Here is a 20,512-nt window from a genome sequence, read left to right as displayed (position 1 = left end):
AGAACCGTACTTTCCAGTTTCCCAGGCTGGGCGCTGGCCCAGGTCCAACCGTAAGCCCTGCAGCCCCGCTGTGCAGACGGCAGCCCCGGCAGTGCCCCACCCCCAGCCTGTGCAGGACCAGCCAGCCGCCTCCACTGTGCTTGGCTTCCCTGGCATCTGAGTAGAAATGCAGCCCATGGCCATTCAGAAGAGCTCAGCTTTCCAGCAAGGATGGCTCTTGCTTATGGTAGAAAGATTCCAGAAGGAATTCCACAAGGAGGAGTTTCAGGTCATCCAGTCTCTTCACATACTTTCACAAGGAAATCACAGATTTACAGATGCTCATTCCAGTCTATACCTGCTATGTGATTTGGGAAGGACCAGGCTCCACCAACACTCCAGCCTCTAGTCTCAAATAGACTGCTTCAATCCCTGGCCTAACTCCAGCTTCTGCTTACACACCCCTGGTGATGGGGAGCTCACTACCTCAGTGAGCAGCTCAGTGGATCTTCCAGGAATTTTCACTAATAATAGCTAGTATTGGGGATCCCTAGGTTGCTCAGCGGTTTAGTGCCTGCCTTCGGCCTGGGGCACAGTCCTAGAGTCCCGGGATCGAGTCCCTCATCGGGCTCCCTACATGGAGCCTGCTTTTCCCTCTGCCTGTGTCTCTGCCTCTGTCTCTCTGTGTGTGTCTCTCATGAATAAATAAATGAAATCTTTAAAAAATAATAATAATAATAATAGGTAGTATTTATTGAGTGATCACCAAGCATTAGAAACGGTGCCAAACGGTACCAAGCTCCTTATATGTACTGTCTCACTTCATTCTGCTGCAGGAACTGAGCACAGCACTATCATAGTATGTTTATTTCATAAGTACTATAACTGAGAATGACAGAAACTAAGGAATTTACCTCAGATCACGTGGCAATTACTGGCCAACCTAAATTTTGACTCGAGAGCCCAAGAATGCGTCCATTATACCCGCACAGCCTCAATTCTGTTTACCAGAACCTGTGTCCTCTCAGTCTTTACCCACTAGATGTCATTCTGGCCATGATCCGGTCTCCCACATCTTCCTTTCTCCAAGATAACAAGTTCTACAGCAGAGGCAGGTCCCCTGCGTGGTATAAGTGGTGTTGGCGTTGTTGGAGAAGAGGAAGGACTGGCCTGCAGGAATGCTAGCAGCGTCCTTAGTACCTCCTGGGCCCCAAAAGCTTGCAGAATCTTTTTTTTTTTTTTTTAAGATTTTATTTATTTACTCATGAGAATATACAGAGAGGAGAGAGAGAGAGGCAGAGGGAGAAGCAGGCTCCATGCAGGGAGCCCGACGTGGGACTCGATCCCGGGTCTCCAGGATCACGCACTTGGCTGAAGGCAGCGCTAAACCTCTGAGCCACCCGGGCTGGCCAAGCTTGCAGAATCATAACTGTCAAAGCTTTAACCGTGTGGTCCTAGGACCAGCAGCAGCATTACCTAGCCACATGTTAGAAATGCCAACTCCGCGGCCTCACCCCTTACCTACTGAATGAGGAACGGGAGGGGGCCCAGCAACTGTATTTGAACAGGCCCTGCAGTGATTCTGATGCTGAAAATGATTATTGCACTGAGGAAGAAGAGCACTGGGAAGTGGAACTGCTCCCTAACCCCAGAGCATCACTAGAAATAATACAGTTTGAGAGATGCCAGAAAAAATTCATTTCCCCCAAATAGCTCACCGAAAGGGCTGTCGCAGACATTCCTGTCTCACCTGTCAGCCCTTCACTGCTTTGGCTTTAGGCTTTAGTAAGTGTCCCTTTGAAGGGTTAGGAGTTTCAGCTGTTAACTCCTTACTGCAGATTCACTCAGGAGTCACCGAGCTTGGCTGCATCCCAGGGGTTTTAAAAAAATCCATAGAAGTGGGATGCCTGGGTGGCTCAGTGGTTGAGCATCTGCCTTTGGCTCAGGTCGTGATCCTGGGGTCCTGGGATCAAGTCCCACATCGGAGGAGGAGCCTGCTTCTCCCTCTGCCTCTTTCTGTGTGTATCTCTCATGAATGAATAAATAAAATCTTTTTTATAAAATCCACAGAGGCCTGGGTCCTCCCCACTCCTACCCCTACCCCCCACCCCACCCCCCCCTAAAGATTCTGAATTCATTAGTCCAGGCTAGGATTTTTAAAAGCTTCCCTAGATGATCTGATGGTCAGTTGAGGATGTCAGGATTCAATCAGGATTCTCAGCCATGGTGGGAATAGGTGGATGAGGCCTAGCTTCCCACCTAGGTCCAGTCAGCGGTGGCCGGGGAGGCAGCCGAGAGGCCTTCTCTTTGGGGACTCTGAGAAAGATGGCGGGGAGTGCCTTAGGCACCGAATTAATAACGGCCTTCCACACAAGGCCACTGGCCCCAGCTGGTGCTCTGCAAATGTCAGTCCCTTCGCGTCCCTCCCTAAGTGCTTGTTGAGTGAAAGGAGACTGGATTGAGTTCTTAGGGCCATTGTCTGGGCAAGAAGTCAGGGAAGGGAGGTCCTCCTGCACCCTTGGAAACTGCTCCTCCTGTCAAGTTCTCACACCCACATGGATTTTTGGTTGGTTTATTATTATTATTATTATTGGATTATTGATAGCTGAGCGGGGACAGTCCCTAATTACAGATGAGGAAATGGCAGGCCAGAGGTCAAGGCCTTTCCGAGTGAGCCAGCCGGTGTGGCACGGCCCACGGGGCGCCCGGGTCTCTGGGTTCCCCGGCCGCACCTGCCCCCTGGCCCCCCTGCTCCGGCAGGCAGGGGAGCCTTCCCAGCATCTGAGGAAGCCAGAGCTCCTGTTAGCCTGCGGGGCTTCCACCCCGTGGTCAGAGGAGCCATGAGGGACACCGGGAGCAGGAAGAGGAATTTGGAGGGACTTGGTCGGAGGAACCGTGCAAAAGGGAGTCGGTGGACAGGAAGAAGCTGGGGAGATAGGATGGAAGGCCCCGGAGGCCACGTGCATGGACCCGTGAACCCGTGCTGGAAACCGTGTGCTTTGCTGCTGTGGAGGGACGTCTGCCCGGTGTGGACTGCTCACATTTGAGCAGAGGGGAAGCAGAGCCTTGTTGGCCCTGGTCTAGGCAGATATGAAAGCACAGAGGCCGATGGAGCTTAAGGAGCTGGCAAGAGTGTGTGGAACACGCCAGGCCGCGGGAGCCAGGCTGGCTCGGAGGGAAGTGAGGACTCGGGGTAGGGAAGAGCGGAGGGAGGCGGAGGGGAAAGACCGAGGAGGCCAGCGGGAGCCGTGGAACAGCAAACCCCGAGAGAAGGCTGCTCCGCTGGAGGCCGAGGGAGAACGTTCTGGTAGGCAAACATGCTGGATGGGTTGTCCAGGGGGTGGGGGCTGCTGGAGGTACTTACAACGATGACCCCATGATAGAGTTGCCAATGTGCTTGAGGAATGAAGAAGACTAGAGTCGGGGAGGGGCGCCTTGTTGGCTCAACCTGGTAGGCGGCTGCCTTCAGCTCAGGTCATGATCCCAGGGTCCTGGGATCGAGCTCCGCCTTGGTCAGCAAGGAGTCCGCTTCTCCTTCTTCCTCTCCCTCTGTGATCTCTCTTGCACTCTCTCAAATCTAAAAACAAACAAACAAACAAACAAAAAAACTGAGGGACTTCTCATGCTGTTGAGGAGAGCGTGGAGCAACTTCAAGAGAACAGAATTTTGTTTTGCAAGGCAGTGGAGAAGTGACTTTTTAAAATTTTTATTTATTCATGAGAGACACAGAGAGGCAGAGACATAGACAGAGGGAGAAGCAGGCTCCCTGCGGGGTGCCCGATGTGGGACTTGATCCCAGGACCACACCCTGAGCTTAACTGCTGAGCCACCCAGGCGTCCCAAGAAGTGATTCTCTTAAACCAGTGCTGTCCCAGAGAAATATATTGCAAGCCACATATGTAATTTTGAATTTTCTGGTGGCCACATTAAACAAGTAAAAAGAAACAGGTGTAATCTAATACTATATTTTAACCCAATATACTCAAGATATTATTTCAACATGTAATCAATGTAAAAAAAATTACTGAGATCCTTTTACATTCCGTTTAACATACTGAGTACTGTCTTCAAAATCCAGTGTGTAGTTTACACTTAAAGCACATCTCCATTCAGACTAGCTAATTTCAAGTGCTCAGTAGCATGTGGCTAGAGGCACCTGGGCGGCTCAGGTGGTTTAAGCATCTGCCTTCAGCTCAGGTCATGATCCCAGGGTCCTGGGATGGAGCTGGGACTGGACTCAGGCTCCCTGCTCAACGAGGAGCCTGCTTCTCCCTCTCCCTCTGCTCAAGTTCTCTGGCTCACAAGCATGCACTCTCACTCTCTCTAATTCTTTTTTTTGTTTGTTTTAAGATTTTATTTATATATTCATGAGAGACACAGAAAGAGAAAGAGACACAGGCAGTGGGAGAAGCAGGCTCCATGCAGCGCTGCGCCACCTGGGCTGCCCTCTCAAAATCTTTAAAAAAAAAGTAGCATGTGGCTAGCAGCTCCCATTCAGGCAAGCCCAGGTAAGGGGACTGTTGGTTCTAATGACATGGGTCTCCTAAGTCTCTACCAGCACTGAGCCTTTTGCTATTTTGGGAAACATAAGAGGTATAATACTCCACCTCTATACTCAGTGTTTTATTTTATTAGAGGCAGTTGTGGGGGCACTGAAGACACATTGGGTTCTAACCAGAGCTCTCATTTTCTACTTGGTGAGACTTCAGGCTCATTCTTCCTCGGGGCCTCTGTGTCCTTGCCCTAAAGTAAACATCAAATAAGCAAGTGAAGCAAAAAACATAGTTTTTTTTTTTTTTTAAAGAGAAGCCATTTTTAAAAATATTTTTATTTAGTTATTCATGAGACACACAGAGAGAGAGAGAGAGAGAGGCAGAGGAAGAAGCAGGCTCCATGCAGGGAGCCCGACGTGGGACTTGATCCCGGGACTACAGGATCACACCCTGGGCCAAAGGCAGGCGCCAAACCGCTGAGCCCCCCAGGGATCCCCCAAAGCATAGTTCTTTAACTCAGGTCTCCTGCCGGCCTCCCTGGTGGAGACAGTGCTTGTGAAGCACTTTGTTAATTGTACACACGTGCATTTTCAAGTGCAAAAAATCTGTTGCTCAGACCCAACCTTGGCATGCATCTTATTTATTTTTAGGACCATGCCGCTTTTATTTATTTATTTATTTTTAGCAATTCACAAACTTGCTAAGATAGTCCCAACTATTCAAAAGGGTAGAAAGTGAAATGTAAAACTTTCTTCCACGCAGACGTCCAGTCCTTCTCTAGAGATCCCCACAGCCCTGGCTTTTGCAGTATCCTCCCGGAGATTTTCTGTGCTGTATATGGATGAGCTGGTGTGGGCTATGCACATAGAGTTACTTAAATGCAAGTATTCCCTACATACTGTTCTTCCTTGTGCTTTTTCATTTCATGTTATTTTTGAGATAACCTAATATCTGTGCATATAGATGTATCTCATTTTTTAAATGTCTGTAGTATGAGAATGTAAATATTGATCATTTGTTTAGCCAGTTGCGACAGTGAGAAATCTGTATTTGGTCCCTTCTGCCTGGCTCCTGACACAGAGCTCCTGAAGTCCTAGTCATTTCCTGGGTGACAAGAATGATAGGAGCATCTCCTGTTAGAATATGTGGTCTTATCCCCTGGTTCCTAATGCACAACTTCCTAAGACCTTTGGAATCTCCAGAGTGCTAAGTCTGCTCACGAGGTGACTCTTGGAAAAGGAAGGCTGGCTGAGGGAGGAAATAAAGGTGGGATTAGGGCGTTGGAACTTTCAGCCCTGATCTCCCTCCCCACCCTCAGCCTCTGGGGAGAGGAGAGAGGCTAGGGATTGAGTCCATCACCAACGGCCAATGATGTCATCAATTCTTCCCAAGTAAGGAACCTCCCCCAAACCCTAACTGAAGAAGTTTGGAGAGCTTCCAGGTTGGTGAACACATCAAGGTGCTAGGAGGGTGGGGGTCACCCAGAGAGAGCATGGGGGCTCCACACCCAGTCCCATATACCTGCCTGTGCATCTCTTCCATGTCCTGTTCTTGACTTGTATCCTTTATCATAAACGGGTAGTAGTGAGTCAAGTGCTTCCCTAAATTCTGTGAGCCGTTCTAGCAAATTATTGAACCTGAGGAAGGGGTGGTGGAAACAGCTGATTTATGGCCAGGTGGTCAGAAGTACAGGAGGCATGGACTTGTGGTCGGTGTCCGAGGTGGGGGCACTCTCCAGAGTGGGGTGTGCACCAGGTGGTTGGTGTCAGAAGTATCCAGAGTAGTGGAAGAGCCTGTTTTCCTTTACTGGTCCCTTACCAGTGAGCACATAGGATGTCTCCAGTCCTTTGTTGCTGCTATGGTCCACGCTCTGCGTCCATGAAAAACCTACCTCTGTGTGCCCTTATCACTTGTAGGATCAGTTCATAAAAGTGGCATTTCTGGATCAAGGTGCATATGTGCTAATAATTATTATAGATTCTACCGTAGTGCCCTCCAAGAAAGTTACACCCATTTACAACTGCGCGGTAATGTGGGAGTGTGACTTCTGCATACTTCTGATGACATGACGTTATCAAACTTCTTCATCTTTCCCAGCTGATAGTGGCTCAGGCGTTCAGCTTTCCCAGCCTGGGTTTCACTGGGCTGTGATAACTGCATATGACAGCTAGTACCCAACAGGTGGTTGGTTACCAACTGAAATGGTGGCTGTCGCCATTCTGGAGTGATCTGTGTATCTTCCTGTGGTTGAGGTGCCACTACAGGAGCCTGATGACGGGGAGCAGCCTGCCAGCCTCCGCCTAAGTCTGCTCTATCCATGTTGTTTGGGTTTGGCTGACATCTGGGTGACTCCCCATGGCCATCATGCAGCAAGATCACCAGGGAGCAGTATGGTGCCAGGGTGGGGGTGGGGGTGGGGGTGGGGTGGGGGGCAGACGAGCTGAGTGTTGGTCACCAGGTAAGCAGGCACCGAGAGGGGGAATTTACTCCTAAGCTAACAGGAGGGATGGAGAACCTGTAAACTGTGCACAGATGTCTGTCGGCAACACTGTTCCATGGCATCTCAGCCCCAAAGCCCCAATGTTTCGAGTTGCTCAGCTGACCTCCCACAAGGAAACCTGTTTCCAAAATTCCAGGCTTGCTTGTTTCAAGAATGACAGAAGTTGAGAGAGAGGTGTGGATGTTTTAGTTGCAGCTTAAAACAACCGTTTCTCCTTTGAGTGGTGTTTTTTTTTTTTTTTCCTCAGCAGATTTGGGGCTGGGAAAAGGAGTCTCACCAGCATCTCCGTCAGCTCAACACAGATCTCCCTGTTTCTGATTCCACCCCCTCCCCCAGCCCCGCAAAGGGGCAGCAGTTGGACAAGCAGGCCACGCGTGTCTACTTGTTCATTATACCAGTATATCGTGAGCACCCACAAAGTGTCAGGCACTGTGCTGGGCTCCCGGGTTTCTGAGCTGCGTGATGGGACAGGAGGTCTGGGCAGGCCTCCTAGGCGTGTGCTCCTCCTGCTGCCCGGCCCTGCCCCAGGGCTGCCAGCCGGTGCCTTGGGCCTTCCCCAGCGCTCCGCGGGCTGTCCTGGGGCTGAAGGGGCGTGGGACAGGCGCCCGTGGTGATCGTGGTGATCGGGCAGGGCAAGGGATGTGTGTAAACGATAAATCTGAGGCCAGACTGCCCTCGGGAAGCCCAGTTCCGATCATGCTGTGCCGCTATTTGAGGACCACCCCCGGTCCTCCTGCTACGGGAGAGCTTGGTTCTTGTGTCACGGGGTCGAGGAATGAATCTCACGGACACCAGAGAGTGGGCCAGGCGATAGACGTTTATCGGGCAGAGAAACAGAGAAGCCGCAGAAGCGAGAGGGGTCCGGCAGGGTGGCCCTGAGGGCCTGCAGGGTCCCTCTGTAGGCAACTGACCAGGGAACTCGGTGAATTTCTTATCAAAGAGCCGATACTCAGAACAAACTGGGAGGACTTGTAACTATCCTAATAACGAACAAGATGTGTTTTTGTAAATATCCCGGGCCCTAACCAGGTGTTGCCTTCTCTCGGGTTACTGTCTCCTCCCCACATTTCCTACAGCTGGGATTTCTGTGATTACTTAGTAGCCATTAAAAGAGGGACCCTCCCTAACATTTTGGAGCCAGGTTTATTTTTTGTTTTTACCGTCTTAACTCCGTTTTCTTGGGATTAGTAGGAGCCTGACTCTGGGGCCTTTTGGTGTCCTTGGGGTTTATGGGAGCCCATAGATTGCTGGGAGCCTGGCCTTGGGCCTTTCCCTGCCTAGCCCCGTCTGTCCCTAACTCGTTCCATCACTCCCTGCCCGAGGGCTCGCTCCCTCACAGAACCTCTGGCCTGTCACAGATTCCCCAGCCTATAACCTGGCTTCTTACTCAGCTGGGCTGAGAGCTGGGGATCCCTCGTGCCTCACGGGGTGGGCTCACCCTTCTCCCAGCCCTGATTGCTCTTCCTCTCTTTTCCACGCTTTTAAAATTATATTCTTCAAGCCTCCGTTTCCATGAATATCTTTTCCCTCCCCTCCCCAGCTCCTGCAGGCTTCCTGGCTCACCACCCAGACAATGGAGAGGACACAGGACTTCATTCTTGGCTCAGCCACTTTGATGTTGCAAACATCCCTAACCTCAGGGAACTTGCCATTGCCCCTCTGTAAAATGGGCATAACAGGGATGCCTGGGTGGCTTAGTAGTGGAGTGTCTGCCTTGGGCTCAGGCGTGGTCCCGGGGTCTTGGGATCGAGTCCCGCATCAGGGTCCCTGCAAGGAGCCTGCTTCTCCCTCTGCCTGTGTCTCTGCCTTCTCTGTGTGTTTCATGAATAAATAAAAGTTTTTTTTAAATGGGCATAATCATGATACTCTTCCCCAGGCCAGCGCCCATGAGCCAGTGCCCTGCCTCAGAGCAAGCGATGGCAGGTGGGGGTGGCATTCAGTGACTGTGGGGCTGTGGTGGGATCGCTGACCATGAAGGTGAGCTAGGAAGCCAGAGGGGTAAGGGAGGAGTAGCTTTGGTCCTCCCTCCACTCTGCCTCTGCACCCCACCCCTGGGAGCCTCAGAAATTGCTCCTGTATACCTTAGAGGTTTCTCTTTGCTCTTTAGCATTGCTCTGAATGTCTGGGTGCCAGCTGTCCTGGTTTGCTTTAAGCACCAAAACTCCCTAGTCCTGGGCAAACACTCAGACCTTGGCACCCAAGGACGGTTGGCCACCCCAAGGCCAGTGACACAGACCTGAGCCCAGGAAGGCAGGTGTGGGGGCCTAAGGGCTGTACGCTGCTAGGCCTCACACCGGTCCTGTCACCTCAGCCTCGCAGCCTTCCTCCAGAGGCTTTCCAGTCCTCGGTTCTGGAAGGTGATGATACTTCTCCACGTCTCACAGAGAGGAGGCCCTGGGGTCAAACCATGTGGATCCTGCTCACACCAGGTGCCTCCACAATACCTCCCTGCCTCCCAGAATGACATTTTAAAAAAATGTATATTTTACTTATTTCTTTGACAGAGTGCATAAGCAGGGGAAGGGGCAGAGGGAGAAGGAGAAGGAGAAGCAGGCTCCCCACCAAGCAGGGAGCCTGACAAGGGACTCGATCCCAGGACCCTAGGATCATGACCTGAGCCAAAGGCAGACACTTCACCGACTGAACCCCCCAGGTGCCCCAAAACTCATTCTTGTTAATGGCTGCCTATATTCATTTTATAAGTAAAATCCCATTTATTGAACCAAACTTCTTGGATAGAACCTTTGAGCCAGGTCTGAGTATTGGGGTAGCTACTAGCTTTCTCTAGAATTGTTCTGAATGATTTTAGCATGAAGTACAGAGGTGGTTACTCATTAATTCAACTTCTTAAATAGGTGACAAGCAGTTTGCCTTTAAGTTCTTGGAACTGTTAATTTTCCATCTTTATTATAGACAATTTATTACTAATTCCATGTGATAGATAGAAGGAACTCTCTGTTCCAAAAATCTAGTTAAACGCCTGGTTAGTTTGTCTGATTATTAAAAGGCTTCTTTAAAAATTTATTTTTTCTTAGATTGATTTATTTGAGAGCGTGAGAGCAAGGGGATGGGGGCAGAGGGAGAGGGAGAAGCAGACTCCCTGCTGAGCAGAGAGCCTGACTGTGGGGTTCAATCCCAGGATCCTGGGATCATGACTCTTGAACTGAACCAAAAGTCAGACGCTTAACTGACTGAGCCACCCAGGTGGTATATCAGCACCTCAGAAACTGGGGCTTGTTACTTTTGTTTATTTGCTTTTCAGTTTTGCTATTTCTTGGGCCAGAGTTTAACCTGAAAGGCTTAAAATGCAGGTCCCTAAAGGTATTGGAAGGGTAGTTCAGGAAACTAGCCTGGTGGTAACCTGGACCAACATGTGTAACACAGAGTGTACATGAAATACACATATGTTGTGATCCAGATTTGTCATGAGTTCAAAATGTGATTCTTCCAATCTGAGAGTAATTACTATTCTAACTGCTCATATTTGGGGTCAGAGAAATCCAAAAACATAGACAAATAGACGATAGTCACAAAGTGAAGTGGAAAAAGTTTTTTGTCTGTTTTTATGTATGTCAGTTATACTATCATAAGAAAAACCAATATTACCTTAGTTTCAAGTACACAAAGTACACAGCTTGAAAGTGATTCAACAGGTCGTTGTTATGCCATCTGTGCTCACCACAAGCGTGGCTCTGTCCCCGTACAACACTATTGCAATATCATTGACTATACGCCCTGTGCCGTACCGTTCATCTCATGACTTACTCCGTAATTACAGGTCTGCACCTCCCACTCCCCTCCACCCATTTGGCCCATTGCCCTACCCCTACCCCTCTGGCAACCGGCAATTTCTTCTCTGAATTTATGTGTTTGTTTCTGCTTTTTGTTTGTTCGTTTTGTTTTTCAAATTTCACAGAGGTGAAATCACATGGTTTTGAGTTTCTGACTTATTTCACTTAGCATCATACTCTCTAGAGCCATCCATATTTTTGCAAATGGCAAAATCTACAGGCGGAGGGAGAAGCAGGCTTCATGCACCGGGAGCACGATGTGGGATTCGATCCTGGGTCTCCAGGATCGCGCCCTGGGCCAAAGGCAGGCGCCAAACCGCTGCGCCACCCAGGGATCCCCAAAATCTCATTCTTTTTTAAGAGTAATATTCCTGTGTGTGTGTGTGTGTGTGTGTGTGTGTGTGTGTACCTTGCATCTTCTTTATCCATTCATTTTAGAACACGTGGGCTGCTTCCATATCTTGGCTATTATAAATAATGCTGCAGTAAACACACCAGTGAATATATATTTTCAAGTTAGTGTTTTTGTTTTCTTTAGGTAAATACCCAGCAATGGAATTACTGGATCATATGGTAGTTCTGTTTTCAGTTTTGTTTGTCTTTTCTTGAGGAACCTCCATACTGTTTTCCACAATGGTAGCACTCATTCACATTCCCACCAACAGTGCATGAGGGTTCCTTTTTCTCCACATCCTCACTGACACTTATTAACTTTTTGATTTTAGCCACTCTGACAGGTGTGAGGTGATATTTCCTGATGATGAGTGATGTTGAGCATCTTTTCATGTGTCTGTTGGCCACCCGGATGTCTTCTTGGGAAAAAATAGCTATTCAGATCATCTGCCACCCATTTTTAAGATGTTTTGGTGTTGTGTTCTATAGTTTTTTTTTAATGTATTTTGGATATTAACCTCTTATTGGCTGTACCATTTGCAAATATTTTCAATAGGTTGCCTTTTTGTATTGTTAATGGTTTCCTTTGTATTTTGGTGTACTCTTGATTCTTTATTTTTGCTTTTGCTTCCCGTGTCTGAGGAGACATATCTAGAAAAATGTTGCTAAGGTTTATGTCAAAGAGATTATTGCCTCTGTTTAAGGAGTTTTATGGTTTCAGGCCTCACAGGTCTTTAATCCATTTCAGTTGCATTTTTTTTTAAAGATTTTATGTATTTATTCATGAGAGATACAGAGAGAGAGAGAGATAGGCAGAGACACAGGCATAGGGAGAAGCAGGCTCCATGCAGGAGCCTGACGTGGGACTCCCAGGTGTCCAGGATCAGGCCCTGGGCTGAAGGCAGCGCTAAACCGCTGAGCCACCTGGGCTGCCCCATTTCAGTTACATTTTGTGTGTGAGAAAGAGATCCGGTTTCATTCTTTTGCATGTGATTGTCCATTTTTCCCAACACCATTTATTGAAGAGACCGTCTTTTCCCCATTGTATAATGTTGCCTCATTTGTCATTGGTTAATTGACCATATAATGTGGGTTTATTTCTGGTCCTTGTATCGTTCCATTGATCTGTGTCTTTCTCTGTCAATATCATACTGTTTTAATTACTTTTGTAGTATATCTTGAAATCTGAGATTGTGATACCTTCTACTTTGCTCCTCTTTCTAGAGTGCTTTAGCTATTCAGGGTCTTTTGTAGTTCCATGTGAGTTTTAGAATTAACTGTTCTAGTTCTGTGAAAAATGCTATTGGCATTTTGATAGGAAGAAGCAGACGCCCCATTTAGTCGGGGGCCCAGATGTGGAGCTTGACCTCAGGACCCTGGGATTATGACTTAAGCCAAAGGCAGATGTTTAACAAATGCACCACCCACGCGCCCCTTTAGGACTCCTTTAAGGAAGACATAATACCTATTCTTCTCGAATTATTCCAAAAATAGAAGAGGAAGGAAAACTAGGGAAAAAAAATGTCCTAGAGTTCACCTGTGAAGTCATCTGGTCCTGGACTTTTATTTGTTGAAAGTTTTTTGATTACCATTTAAATTTTTTTTACTAGTAATTGATCAGTAATAGAAATTTTCCATTTCCTCCTGATTCATTTGTGAAAGAGTGTATATGTTTCTAGGAATTTATCCATTTCTTCTATGTTGTCCAATTTGTTGGCATATAAGTTTTCATATTTATTATTCTCATAATTCTTTGTATTTCTGTGGTGTTAGTTGTTATTGCTACTTCATTTCTGATTTGACTCCTTCCTCCTTTTTTTTTTTATTTTGTTGGTTTTTTTTGGGAGGGTTTTGTTTTGTTTTGGTTTTGGTTTTGCTGTATTTTTCCTTTCTCTCTCTCTCTTTTTTTTCTTCTTAATGAGTCTGGCCAAAGGGTTATCAGTTTGGTTTATCTTTTCCAAGTAACAGCTCTTGGTTTCATTTATTGTTTCTTTCTTTTTTTTTTTCCAGTTTCTATTTCTGCTCTAATCTTACTTTCTTCCTTCTACGAGCTTTGGCCTTTGTTCTTCTGTTTCTAACTCCTTTATATGTATGGTTAGATTGTTTGAGATTTTTCTTGTTTCTTGAGGTAGGCCTACATTGTTATAAACTCCCCACTTAGAACTGCTTTGGCTGTGTCCCAGATTTTGGCTTGTGTTTTTATTTGTGTGTATGTGTTTTATTTGTGTTTTTATTTGTGTTTATTTGTTTTATTTCCTCTTTGATTTCTTCATTGGGGTCTTTTACCTCCCTGATTAAATTTATTCCTAGGTATTTTATTATTTTTAGTGCAATTGTAAATGGAATATTTTCTGAACTTCTGTTTGTGCTACCTCATTATAGTACATAGAAATACGACAGTTCTATATACCATATATTCTGCAACTTTACTGAATTCATTTATTATTTCTAATTTTTTGCTGGTGTCTTTAGGGAAAAACACAGGGCTTTGAATCAGCTGCATTTAAGTCCCATCTTTTCCATTTCCTTGCTACATGGGCATGTTGCTGACTTATGTAAAACATTAGGGAAGGATTGGTAAGTACAATAAGTATATATTATAGTAACCGGCACATAAAGTCTGGGCTAAATTATATGTGTGTTACTTTTTAGACGTTGCTGAAGGGCTCTGAAAAATGAGCACAATGTTTCTATCAGGAAAGCTCACCCTTCTTGTTATAAATATTTTGTCACTCACTTTTTTATTCACTCAACAAACACTTAACCAATCACTACATGTGAGGAATTGTTAGGGGACACAAAGATGAAGAAAATATATACCTCCTGCCCTCTGTGGGCTGATCTAGAATTTGACTTCTGTTTTCTGAGAGAGAGAATGCAAATATGGCAGAATGGTCCTAACTAGTGAATTAAGGAGAGGGTACATGTTAATGGTACTTGCCTTTCAACTTCTCTCTGAATTTAACATGTTTTAAAATACAGAGTTGGGGAAAAACTGTATTTCTGTTACTTGGCAGTTGTAACTCTTGAAAACCATTATTACTTCCCAATTTTTCAGCATGACGTTTATCAGATTATTTCCAGTCACCTAGCCAAGAGCCTTAGAAGAATACTGATGGATTGTGCTGGGGATGAGATGGGAGAGGACAGCGAGAAAGTAACAGGTGTGGCTACCCGGAGCCACACAGCAGGGGCTCGGGGCAACTGGGCACTCAAAGATTGAGGGGGCCGAACCGGAAGTGGACATGGAAATCAGGGGATGGGCTCCAAGTGTAGGCCCTGCCCTGCTCATTATCCAGGGTCCAGCCAGCTCTGACCAGTCTCTCTGGGTGTGGGGGCACCTGTCACGTTCTGTGCTCTCCACTGCCAACCACTGACTACTGACATGAACCTAGAGGTCAAATATGTGAGCTTTGGAGCGAGCAGCCCTTATGTGGCTGTTTGCCTTGCAGAATGAACTTTGACAAGCTAGTTAGTCCTGTTGACAACAAGGCTTGCTCTATGCTTGATGGAACTGTGGTAGGTTGTGTGTGGGACCTTAGTGGGACAATGCATATCAAGTGGTTGGCATGGGGCCTATGCGTGGTGTTTGCTTAATACGTGCACAACGGCATATATACATAACCTTGGTCAACGGCGGGCACTACTGCACATCCGCACACTCGCAGAGAAAGCTCTGCTTGGTGCCTTGGCCTCACTCACGCCCACATCTAGGTCGTTAGCATGTTTTGTCCTTCCTGTTTCCAAATACACAGCTTCCCCTGTCGCAGCCACCTGATGGCCCTTCCTGCTTCTGCTCTCGTCTCCTCAGCCCGAGAACGTTCTCCACAGCAGACATTCTCAAGCCTAATGGAGAGTGCCTCCTCCCGCTTAAGTCCTCGGTGGCTCCCAGCTGCCTTGAGTGAAACCCTGCCCCTAACCCTCCCGTCGCGGCCTGTGTCCTGCCAGCTGTCCAGCCTCATCCCGTCTCTCCCCAGGGCTCGCCTTCCAGCATGCTGGCCTGCTTTCTGTCCCTCAAGGAGCCCAGCACTCGGCCTCACCTCGCAGCCTTTGTGCTCACTCCCTCCTCCAGTCTCCACAGCCGCCTGCCCGTCCTCCGGGTCTCCATTCAAATGTCATTTTCCGCACGAGGTCCTCCCTGCCTGTTCGAAGGCCGTGTGCCATCTTCACCCTCACCGGTCACTGGTGCCCCGTCCCGTTGTATTGTCTTCCAAGCGCTTGGCACGATCTGAAATGATCTTGCTGGTTTAGTGCACCCTTGCATGTCTCCCTCATAGGATGGAGCTCCAGGGAGCCTCCCGTTCATCCAGGATACAAGAACCTCATGTCTTGTTCATGGTCTTAGACCATAGCAAAATCCCACAGCCCGTGGGGCTGAGGCACCAGAAGTTTACTTTCCTGCAGTTCCAGAGGCCGGAAATTCCTAGATCAAAGTTCTAGCACAGTTCAATTTCTGGTGAGAGCTCTCTTCCTGGCTTGTAGACCAGCCACCTTCTCACCACAACCTCTCAGTGTACTTTCTCTCAATTCGCTCTTGTATCCCTGTGGAGAAATGAGAGAGAAAGAGATCTCTCCAGTGTCTCTTCTTAAAAAGACACTAATCCTATTGGAGCCGGGCCCCACCCTTATGATCCCATTGACCCTCAACTCCCTCTTTGGAGGCTGCATCTTCAAAGACAGTCACCCTAGAGGTTGCGGCTTCAACTTAGGGATTTCAGGGCCACGGGATGCAGACATCCAGTCTATAACATTCACCACTGTGGCCTCGGCACCAGAACCTAGAAGACAGGCTGGCCCGTAAGAGGCGCTCAGCAAATATTTGCTAAATTAATTAACACATCCCGGAAGTCCACTGCCCTGTCAGCTCATCTGTACGTTGCCCCACGTCTGGACTCCATCCCGCAGGTCAGGGTGTGTCCCTGTACATCCCCCAGGCCGCCATCAATGCCACGGTGGAGGAAGACATCCTGCTGTCGGTGGACTACTCCTGCCATGGGGTCCCCACCATCGAGTGGAAGTACACATCCAGCTGGGGAGCCCAGAAGCTCGTGGAGTGGCGGCCGGGGACTCAGGCCAACATCTCCCGGAGCCACCAGGACAGGCTTTGCACCTTCGACAACGGTTCCATCCAGCTCTTCAGCGTGAGCGTGAGAGATTCTGGCTACTACGTCATCACGGTGACAGAGCGCCTGGGGGGCAGCCAGTTGGGCACCATCGTGCTGCACGTGTCGGGTAAGACGGGGCCGGGCACCCTCGGCATGGCCAGGCTGTGGGAGAGACACCCCATGCCAAGAAGAGGCCTGACCGTCCCCTTCCCGCCCGCAGAGATCCTCTATGAAGACCTGCACTTCGTCGCCGTCTTCCTGGCCTTCCTGGCCGCCGTGGCCGCGCTGCTCATCAGCCTCATGTGGGTCTGTAATAAGTGCGCATATAAGTTCCAGCGGAAGAGACGCCACAAACTCACAGGTAGTTCTCTGGGCCCCCTGATAAGCCGGCCTCACGCTCACGGCCGGAGGGGTGCGGGGCATCCTTGTCCCCCCCAGAAACCACGTGCGGCCCATCCGCGGCTGAGCCACTTGTATTTGCTTTGCAGAGAGCGCAACGGAGGAAATCGAGCTACAGGACGTCGAGTGTTAGCCACGGCTGCGCCCACTTACGTTCCTACCTCACAGGGAAAATAGCATTTTCCAGCCAAAGGAGCCAAGGCGTCCCGTGCACCCTCCGAGCCTCCTGCCCCCCGCATGGAGGGCCTGGCGCCGGCCTGGCTGCTTGCTGGGCACCCACGCCAGGGTGGCCCAGGCCGCACGTCCCCGCCGAGTGCGCAGCCAGCCCGGCCTGGCCGCCCGTGCTCTTGTCCGCTCTGCTGTGGGAGCTACTGTGAGAAGCTAGAGGATGTGCCTGCCGCACAGAGGGAGAGCCCGGGAGGCTGCCAGGCCCTGGTGAGGTGGTCCGAGCAGGCCCAGGTCCTGGGCTGACGCTTTAGGGAGAAGGCGCTTCGCCTGTTCCCGAGGAGTCGGCCCTAGAAGCAGGAATAGGGAGAAAATAACCTTTCCAACATTCACTGGATTTCTCTCTCCTGTAGCCCCAACTTAGGCTGGTGTGAGAAAAACAGATGTTCTTGTCCTCAGTGGGCGGAGACTGGGGTCCAGATGGCTTCCCACCCAGCCGGGTCATGGTGCCTGTGTGAGAGTCAGCCTGCACCGGGTGGTGTGACTGGCAAATGAGCTGGGGCCTCAGACCGCTGCTCCTCAGTCACCAACACTTTGTGTCAAGTCGGGCCCTCGCGCTCTCCCGAGTGGGCTGAGGAACGCTTGGCACTCACCTACCTCAGGGTCAGGGTATCCGTGCAGCCCACAGTGTCCAGACAGCCCACCGAACAATTGGAGGAAAGCATGAGGATTCTTCAAGGATCTGGAAAGCAGTAAGCACTCTACTGAGTGCTCCCCACCCATAAAATGCTCTGGGGTCTTGGGGCTCCAGCTGAAATGAGGGACTGGATCACAACTGGCCTTGGCTCTCATCCTCAGCTTGTTGGCCACTGTGTTTACTTGAAAGTGTCTCCATCCCGCCTTGCATTTGGCAAGCTCTAAAGTAGCATGAATTTATGTTCCATTATCTTTTCTCTCTGTAACACTGTTAGCTACAGAGCAGAAGTACCATCCTGGTTACAGTGAAGGCTGAGGTCAGGAGCTATGTCACCTGCAAATTCACCCATGTGGATGTGAAGGAGAGCTAGAACATTCCCTTCTCTTTTCCTTAAGTCTTCAATGTCTACATCTGTTTTACTTCCCATGTGGCAAATAAGAATTTGCATGGAGAAGTTGGGTAAGAAGCCGTTCTCTAAATTCACGGTTACCAGAAGAGATCTTTTGGAGTAGTCAGACAGGAGCTCTTCGATCTTCCAGAAGGACTCTAAAGGCACTACTCGATTCAAAAGGCAAGAGAGCAGTTGGTCCACACAACTGATTTGTAGCTTGAGCACCTGCCACAGAAGGTTCTCACTCTCAGGCCACCTCCTGTGCACACCTGGGTCCTTTCCCCAGGCTCTGGGCTGGGACAGGTTTCTTGTACCAGTCCCCAATGCCGTGAAGAAGTGGGGTGGGAGTAGCAAAACAAAAAGAGAGTCAAGGATAATCTGATTAGTTTTTTTCTCCTCTTTCACACAGAAGGCCCATCAGTGGGAAACCGATTTGGATTTGGGCAGCTGCTGGCATCTCTGTGTCCTCTGTCACACTTCCTGCTTTCCAGAACTTCTCAGCTTGTCAGAAGTCAGGTGTGGTTATCTTCAGAATAAAAGGAGAAATGGAGGGGCACCTGGCTGGCTCAGGAGGTAGAGATGTGACTCTTGATCTCAGGATTCTTAGTTCCAGCCCCATGTTGGGTGTAGAGCTTACTTAAAAATAAAATCTTGAAAAAGAAAAAGAAATGGAAAAGCATACCCAGTGAGAGGCTTCCATTGACAAACCCAAATGTAAAATAAACTGCCCCCCAAAACTCACGAAAAGTTGCTCCCCCAGCTTTCCATTTCTTTATTTGCACTTTTAAAGCTCCTCCATTCTGAACATTGTCTTGGGAAGTATTTGATTCCTGAGCCTGAAGGATTTTTTTGTTGTTGTTGTTTTTCAAAAAAGAAAATACCAAATTCTAGAGGTTGACCACTGGAAATGTTAAGCTGTAAGTTATGTTTTAAGCTGTGAACAAAATTAAAGAATGAAATAAAGCCTGGAAATAAAGCCCTGGTCCTTTGTGTGTGAGCCCAGTCCCGGCAGGCCCTGGGGGGCCCTGGGTGAGGTTTCCATCAGCTGTGGGCAGAAGCAAAACCCTCAGCCACCGCCGTGTGTCTGGCACATTTTTTAAATGACAAGGGAATAATAATATTGATTCTAACTATAAACATTCTTCTGCAGTCCTGAAAAACGACCACTAATCAGCCCATCATTCAGCCCTGTGTCTTCCCGGAAGACGATTTCAAAATTTTTGCTTCCAGAATATTAATCGTAATTCAATTGGGTCCTTTCTGCTTCTGGGAAGGGCTGAAATAAAGATGCGCCCGTTGTTCCCCCTCGTTCAACAGTGTGTAAGGTGCAGGACAGAACGTCCTCTCAGATTGCAGTCTAAGAAATTAAAAAGGTATTTACTGTCCTTTCTCATTTCACGGTGTCCTGGGTAGGGAAGGAGGGAGGAAGGCTGTGCAGGGGGTGGGGGGCATACCCCCGTGGGCTCACTCCAGGCTCCCTCGGGATAACCAGGTGATGGGTGTGTGGCAGATGCCTGCTGGGAGACCGCAGGGCCTGGGGGAGGGGGAACCCTCTCCTGTCATCGGTTTCATATCCCAGCCCAGGTGTCTTAGGCCGCTGGTGGGGACACAGGAGGCACCTCGGGTCTAGGGAGCAGGGGCAGCCCTGTAGCTACTGGTGGCCCATCTGTCCACAACACAGCTTCCCTTGGCGGTGGCACCTTTCCAGCCCTGGCGACATGCTCTGTGCTTAACTTCCACTGCCCTTCCTTTAAAACTTGGGTGGGTGTTTTGGCTTGGTTTCATTGCAGAGGTGAGAAATGCTTTTTTATTTTTTTTAATAAGAACTTACTCATTTGCGAGAGAGCAAGAGCACAAGCAGGGGGAAAGGCAGAGGGAGAAGCAGGCTCCCCACTGAGCAGGGAGCCCCACACGGGGCTCTATCCCAGGACCCTGGGATCATGACCTGAAGGCAGAGGCTTAATCCACGGAGCTGCCCAGGTGTCCTGAGAGATCTTTCTTTAAAATTGATATTGGGACACCTGAGTGGCTCCGTCGGTGAAGTGTCAGACCCTTTCTTGATTTGGACTCAGGTCATGATATCAGGCTCTGTGCTCATCACGAGTTTGCTTGTCCCTCTGTCCCCCCACCTTGTTCTTTCTTTCTTTCTTTCTTCCTTTCTTTCTTTCTTTCTTTCTTTCTTTCTTTCTTTCTTTCTTCTTCCTTCCTTCCTTTCTTTCTTTCTTCTTTCTCTTTCTTTCTTTCTTTCTTTCTTTCTTTCTTTCTTTCTTCTTTCTTTTTCTTTCTTTCTTTCTTTTCTTTCTTTCTTTCTTTCTTTCTTTCTTTCTTTCTTTCTTTCTTCTTTCTCTTTCTTTCTTTCTCTTTCTTTCTTCTTTCCTTCTTTCAAATGAATAAATCTTATTTTAAAAAAATCAAATGAGGGCAGCCCAGGTGGCTCAGCGGTTTGGCACTTGCCTTCGGCCCATGGAGTAATCCTGGAGACCTGGGATCGAGTCCCACATCGGGCTCCCTGCATGGAGCCTGCTTCTCCCTCTGCCCGTGTCTCTGCCTCTCTCTCTCTCTGTGTGTCTCCAGAATAAATAAATAAAATCTTAAAAAA

The 20,512-nt window shown here is 48.6% G+C and overlaps 1 protein-coding gene across 1 annotated transcript in view; it reads left to right on the top strand.

Annotated features, from left to right (window-relative positions):
• Positions 1–18,889, top strand: part of VSTM5 (V-set and transmembrane domain containing 5) — a 31,460-nt gene extending 12,571 nt beyond the window's left edge. The window contains exons 2-4 of the mRNA XM_072726185.1: positions 16,062–16,388; positions 16,482–16,622; positions 16,750–18,889. Coding sequence (XP_072582286.1) covers positions 16,062–16,388; positions 16,482–16,622; positions 16,750–16,793 — 512 coding nt within the window. The 3' untranslated portion in view covers positions 16,794–18,889. The remainder of the gene's footprint in view (positions 1–16,061; positions 16,389–16,481; positions 16,623–16,749) is intronic.
• The last annotated feature ends 1,623 nt before the right edge of the window (positions 18,890–20,512 follow it).

The sequence above is a fragment of the Vulpes vulpes genome, chromosome 11 (genome assembly GCF_048418805.1).
Source record: "Vulpes vulpes isolate BD-2025 chromosome 11, VulVul3, whole genome shotgun sequence".
Lineage (NCBI taxonomy): Eukaryota > Metazoa > Chordata > Mammalia > Carnivora > Canidae > Vulpes > Vulpes vulpes.
This window is presented reverse-complemented; position numbering and strand designations above follow the sequence as displayed.